At 32.6% G+C, this 6,459-nt stretch overlaps 1 protein-coding gene across 1 annotated transcript; it reads left to right on the top strand.

Moving 5' to 3' along the window:
* The first annotated feature begins 4,739 nt into the window (after window positions 1-4,739).
* LOC144547776 (calcium-dependent protein kinase 32-like) lies at window positions 4,740-6,095 on the top strand. Its single transcript, XM_078296470.1, has 6 exons — window positions 4,740-4,925; window positions 5,015-5,138; window positions 5,323-5,466; window positions 5,591-5,743; window positions 5,837-5,900; window positions 6,023-6,095. Exons 1-6 carry the CDS (start codon window positions 4,740-4,742, stop codon window positions 6,093-6,095), a joined length of 744 nt encoding a protein of 247 aa, XP_078152596.1.
* The last annotated feature ends 364 nt before the right edge of the window (window positions 6,096-6,459 follow it).

Here is a 6,459-nt window from a genome sequence, read left to right on the forward strand (position 1 = left end):
ATTTGTGACAAATTTCCAGTCAATGGATTCCCGGATTCAAAACAATATATCCGGTTAACCATTCACCGGAAAGTTGTATTTTTTTTTTAACAACATCCGGTTGAAAGTTGTATTTTTTTTTTTAAAAACAGAATTTTTTTTATATTGAAATATTAGAAATGTTGAATATATTTCTTTAAAAATAGATGGAATACAATATAATTTGATTTATTAGAAAGACTGCAACAAATAACCCGGATCAATATTTTTCAAGTCGGATTTTTCGCGGCTGTCAAAAAAATTAATATATTTCTTTATGTGCTATTGGAAAAAATAAAAATGCTTAGATTCTAAGTTATTGATCCCGGTTCAAAAGTCACTTCTATGTAATCTAGAAAATATTGTGATCCTTCTAGGACATTTAATTTATAAAAAGTTGTATCTATTTTGAGAATTCTTTTTGAATAACAATTATTAAATAACTTAAAATTTTTGTTTTTTTTTTCAAAAATAGATACAATTTTTCATAAATTAAATGTCCTAGAAGGATCACAATATTTTTGTTACAAAATGGATCTCATTTGAAAATGCCACAGCGGAGCCAATTCCATTACAAAATGGCATGGTACGCATGTTGATTACGTGCCGTGACTCGCGTGTCCCGTACCGTAACTATTCGCGTGTCGTGACAATCTTTAGAAAATTTGGCACAGCACGACACGGTACGTGAAAGATCTAGTCACAGCACGACACGATACGTGAAAGATCCAGTCACAGCACGGTACGTGGTCACGCGAGTCACGTATAATTAAGTCTGTTAGATCTTGATCAAATGGTGAATCTTGAATAAACTAACCTAAATTATGATCAAATGGTTATGTGAATCATATTCAATCACGACATGTTTGAATACGACGTGATTCACGTGGAGTGACTATTCATGTGCCGTGACTACGCCTTGATATTTTGATCACGGCACAGTACGAGACTAAAGTCACGACGTGTTAATCACGGTACGATACTTTTTTTCCGCTCTAATGATAAAAGGTTGAATAGGGAGAGAAGTAATAAAAGAAAAGTAACTGAGCTACTTAACGGAGGCTAAAGTCACGAATTAAAAAATAAATAATAAATAAACGGACGCTCCTTATCTAAAAATAGAAAAATCTTAAATGGGTGGTGTTTTGACAATTTAGAAAACAAAAGCAATTAATGGCTTCTATATTTATAGTTCTATACTCTACTAACTTGTCAACTCTCAGAATAATCATTTTTGCAATATTATCAGATCAATTCTTTCATTTTAATTAATCAAATAATCATTTTTGTAATATAATATATTTATTGATTTTCTCTGATTTCTCGATCAAAAATTCAAAAATATGTTCAACATCAGTAATACAATTACTCGACTTATAATATTTATCAAATATTCTGTTAGAAAATAAAAGTAGACTTATTTTATAAAATATTTCAACTTTTTTTCTTATATATATAGGTTAAGATACGTTAAAAGATATTTGAATAACATTTGCATGATAACATGCAAAATTATTTCCTCTTCATGGACTTGTCATTCTCCATTGCTTTCTAGATCAATACAGTGTAATAAAATGCGGCCGCATGTCATTCTCCATTGCTTTCTAGATCAATTATCAATATGTAAGCATCCTTTCTAGATCAATGATGAGGTATTTTGGTACACAGCTAATTTCGTTACTTGTCTTTTACTGAGAGAGGAAGAGAGATTTATTTTGATTGTATTGCTTATTCACCTTCGCTCGTGATTATGAATATTAAAATACATTGTATTGAGTCATATATAGCAACTACAATTTTTATACGAATTAATAGTCAAACTACTTAAATATATGGATCAGCTCTTCCGATGTCTCACAAAATTACTGATCCGTCGAGACTTGATCCAACCTTTTTTTTTTAATTTTTTTTTTTTTTTGTGTTGACATGTTGTAATGCTTATTCACATTTATCCACTCTATTTTTTATTTTTCTCTAATCATTCTTGTCAATTTTTCCGACGATTCATGATAAATTTTACGAATCTAAAAATATGAACATTTTCTATTTGATTTTATCTTTAAAATAAGATTCGTGAAAAAATATTTTTTAGTTATTTTCAAGTCATTTGTTTTTTAAAGTAAACCTTATGAGCACTTTAAATTTTAAAACTTTTAAAGTCCAGTCTACAACCATTTAATTTTTAAGACTTTGTACATGAAGTTTATACACTTTGTACAGTAATTATAGACTAAAGATACAGTAATCAATAAACTAATTAAAAAATATTTAAATTAAAAGAAAATTACCTGTAGCAATCGCATGAAAATTGCCAAAAATCACCAAAATTATCGCTGATTATTATAGACAGCTTCTATCTACGGGTTGGAATGTTTAGAATGGTTTGGAGTGGGCAGGAGAGAGAAAAAAAACGGAATTTATAGGGATCCATAGCGAACCGCCCGTGAGCCAGGCGGTCTGCTATGGAGATTGGGCCACCCGTGGGCCTGACAGTCAGGACATTTAAAAAAAAAAAAAAAAGAATGCAGAGGCAATTTTAAAATTATCTTTGTTTTTAGGGTATTAATAAAAATAGCCGCTCTTCCGATGTCTCACAAAATTACTGATCCGTCAGACTTGATCCAACCTCTTTTTTTTTTGTGTTGACATGTTGTATTGCTTATTCACATTTATCACAAAATAGATATTTTGGCTTTATGAAAGTAGAGAGACTTTGATTTCTCCTGATTTCGCTTCCACACAAAATTCATGGTTGCTCCAACACAACAGAAATGATCTGACTTGATTTCTCAAAAAACAAATCTGACTTGGCACTTCTAATTTCTTCAACAAAAATACAGGGGTTTGTACTTTGTACTGTTTATATTCACAATTTTTCTTTTTTTTTTTCTTTTTTTTCCTTCCCACATTTGTACTGTTTCTGTGCACAATTGTTTTTTAATATTTTTTAGATTTAAACATGATCAATGTCTAAATGTTTCTTTCTTTTTATTAGAAAATAATCTTTTTCACTAACTGTACGTATACAGTCCAAATGTTTTTTAATTGTAGATCATCCTATCTTTTGAGCTTCCCTTTGCTTGTACCTCTACTCAAATTCAGTAGCAGCAACTCCAAAATGGGATCCCACAAAAAATCTCTCTGTAAGTTTAAATTATAAGTGGATCTGTTTCAGGGATCGTAAAAGACCGAGAATGTAATTAGTATTGTGGAAGATTTTAGTGTTTGTAGAATTAGCTCATGTAATTAGTATTGTGAAAATGTGATATTTAGATAATTGGTATTATTATTGTGTTATTTAGTAAAATTTGAATTATGTAAATGTGATATGAATTAATGTGGAAGTAATATGTTATTTGTTGTCTTATTTATGTTTTTTGATGTAATGTTGTATGTTGAAATGTCATGGAGAAATGTAAATAACAAAATATACAAAAAAAAAATGCTGATAGAAGCATCAGCGACCGGTTTTTAAGTATTAGTGACTGTTTTTTGGTCGCAGATGCCTTTTTTCTGACGTCAGCAAAAAAACAGCGACAAAAAAAATTGGTTGCAGAAAACTTATCAGCGACCGGCTGACGTCATCAGAAGAGTATCTACGACCATGCTTACAGCGACCGGCGTATCAGCGATCGAAATCGACTTTCAGTGACCGGAATGGGTATCAGCGACTGGCGCTTTTATTTTCTGCAACCGGAATTTTGGTCGCTAATACCCAGATTTGCTTAGTGGGTACGAGATTAAAGTCACGACGTGTTAATCACAGTACGGCACTTTTTTTTTCACTATAATGATAGAAGGTTGAATAGGGAGAGAAGCAATAAAAGGAAAGTAACGGAGCTTACTTTCTATATCAGGCATTTTTTTTCCACTCTAATGAGAGCGCAACCATAAGATTCTATATCAGACACGAATTAAAAAAAAAAAAGGGGACGCTCCTGATCTAAAAATAGAAAATTCTTAAATGTAGTGTTTTGACAATATAGGAAACAAGACTACAAGAGCAAGACCGATATTTGTTAAATACTCTATAGTTCTACAAGAGCAAGACCGATCTTTGTCTATAGTTCTACAAGAGCAAACCGATATTTGTTAAAAAATAAAAAATTCTTAAACGCTCCTGATCTATAGTTCTATACTCTACTAAATATCAATTGCAAGAAAATTAAATAAAATCAATTGCTTCAAGGATCTAATCATGCTTACGATGTATAGCAAGACCGATAGCAAGCCAAACCGAAAAAGGATCAGGGAAGCTCTAAGCTTCAATAATGAGGTACTTTGTTGAATAAGATTAACTTCGGATATTTGTTAAGCTTATTATAACGGTCTAACAACGCGTTGATATCTCGATAGGTACCCAAACTCAAGAAACCGAAGGATGCAAATGACTCAGGTCATTGTTCCAATGTGGTACCAGACCTCGAAATAACTTATCCCCAGGTCTTGCGGTACCCGACCGGGATAAGTATCTTTAAATGGTATGACCTCCGCGAAGTGATTGGGTCTGGCGGTTTTGGTACGTACATTATCACCTCTTCACCAACTTTTCATTCAATGTTCTTTTTTTTCTTACAAGTAAAATTTGGATATATTTTCTAGCTACGACACATCTTTGCATCGAAAAAGCGACTGGATTAAAGTATGCTTGCAAAGTTATTCAAAAGGAGAGATTGATCTCAGAAACACAACGAAGAAATTTGCGGCTTGAGGTATGTATGATGGAGCATCTGCCAGAACACAACCACATCATCCAATTGCTAGGCGCATACGAAGATCATCATAAGGTTTATCTAGTCATGGAACTATGTGAAGGTGGCGAGTTATACGACCGAATAGTAAATATGAATTTTTGCAGTGAGAGCGATGTAGCTACCGCATTTAAGGATATTATCCAGGCAGTGAAGGTCAGGGAACCTCTACCTCTTTGTTTTATTATCTATCTTCGTTACGTGTGATGATTTTATTTTTTTATGTAATTGTTTATGTGAAACAGGTATGCCATGAGAATGGCATAATGCATCGAGACATTAAGCCTGAAAATCTGTTATATACCAGCAAAGAGAAAACAGCACGACTCAAGGTTATAGATTTTGGTTTGTCGACATTCTTTACTCCAGGTACTTTATTATTTTTATAATGTGCTTAAGATTGAGGCTAATTCAGGAACCAAATATGCGTCTGTACCTCAAGATATGGCAACATTGCTACATATAAAAAGGATGAATAAAGCATGCGCCTAGTACCTTTTTAGAATTGGTAATTAATCATTGCTCTCTTTTCTTTTCTTTTGTTTACAATTAGGTCAGCGATTTGGTGAAGTCGTTGGGACATACTGCTACATGGCACCCGAGGTTCTAATGGGAGACTATGGCAAAGAGGTTGACATCTGGAGTGCGGGGGTCATCCTTTATATTCTTTTCTGTGGTGAAACTCCATTTTCTGGCGGTAAAAATAATTCCATGCCTTGTTTTTCCATCCTTAATTTTTTTTTTTTTTTTGGAAAAGCAGAACTTTACTGAATTTATATACTGAGATGTTCTCTGATAATGTTCTTTTGTATATAATGTAGAAACTGACGAGGAAATTAAATTAGCCGTAAGAAAGGGTGAAATTGATGAGAGGAAATTAAATTCGCATGAAATTTCTGAGGATGCCAAGGACCTTGTGAGAGGAATGCTAAATCTTGACCCTAAGAAACGATTAACGGTACAGCAAATACTTGGTAAGTAATGGTTTATAGTCCTAATTTTACGGTTTGTAACTGAACAAGTTAAAGTTTGAAACCATCCAACAGGACACATGCTTTTTTGGTCAGGTTTCGGTTACCCGTTAGACAAGCTGGTAGGGTTAATTCGGGTTGGTTGTTTGTATAACACAAAGTAAGATGATGTTATGTAACATATTCTACCAAAATCAGTTATTTATGTAATGTATTCTTTTATATACATAATTACATACACATATATAGGAAATCTTTTTTCTTACGAAAATCCAATTGCAGAGCATCCTTGGCTGGTAAAAATGGAGAGACGCAACTTAGACCGAGGAAAGAAGGTCAAATCAAGGAGGAATAGACTCCAATCAGTGATAGTCTCCAATTAGGTCTGATTGCTCTGTTTGATGTGAATCAGAAGCTATTGTTGAGTAGAACTTGTGAAGAAATTTATATTGCATGTTTACACATTATGGTTTTATATGATTTTCTGTCTGTGGGTTGCCTTAGATTTATGTAATTAGAATTTGTTTTTTTTGCTTTATGAAGTTGACAGTATAATCTAATATCTATGTAAGATTTTAGGGATTTAAAGGTATTAAGAGAAACTTGAGGGGTATTATCTGCACCTCTGCTTATTTATTTATTTATCCATCTGTTATTGTTTCTTAAGTTGAGGATGATCTAATATATACAGCAATGTATTAATGTAAATATTATTCTTA

Source organism: Carex rostrata, chromosome 32 (genome assembly GCF_964058835.1).
Source record: "Carex rostrata chromosome 32, lpCarRost1.2, whole genome shotgun sequence".
In the NCBI taxonomy this organism is placed as follows: domain Eukaryota; kingdom Viridiplantae; phylum Streptophyta; class Magnoliopsida; order Poales; family Cyperaceae; genus Carex; species Carex rostrata.

Coding starts and splice junctions, on each gene's coding strand:
- LOC144547776 (XM_078296470.1), top strand. CDS start 4,740: ATGGAGCATCTGCCAGAACACAACCACATCATCCAATTGCTAGGCGCA. Junction 5,139..5,322: donor GTCGACATTCTTTACTCCAG/GTACTTTATTAT, acceptor GTTTACAATTAG/GTCAGCGATTTGGTGAAGTC. Junction 5,467..5,590: donor TGAAACTCCATTTTCTGGCG/GTAAAAATAATT, acceptor TATATAATGTAG/AAACTGACGAGGAAATTAAA.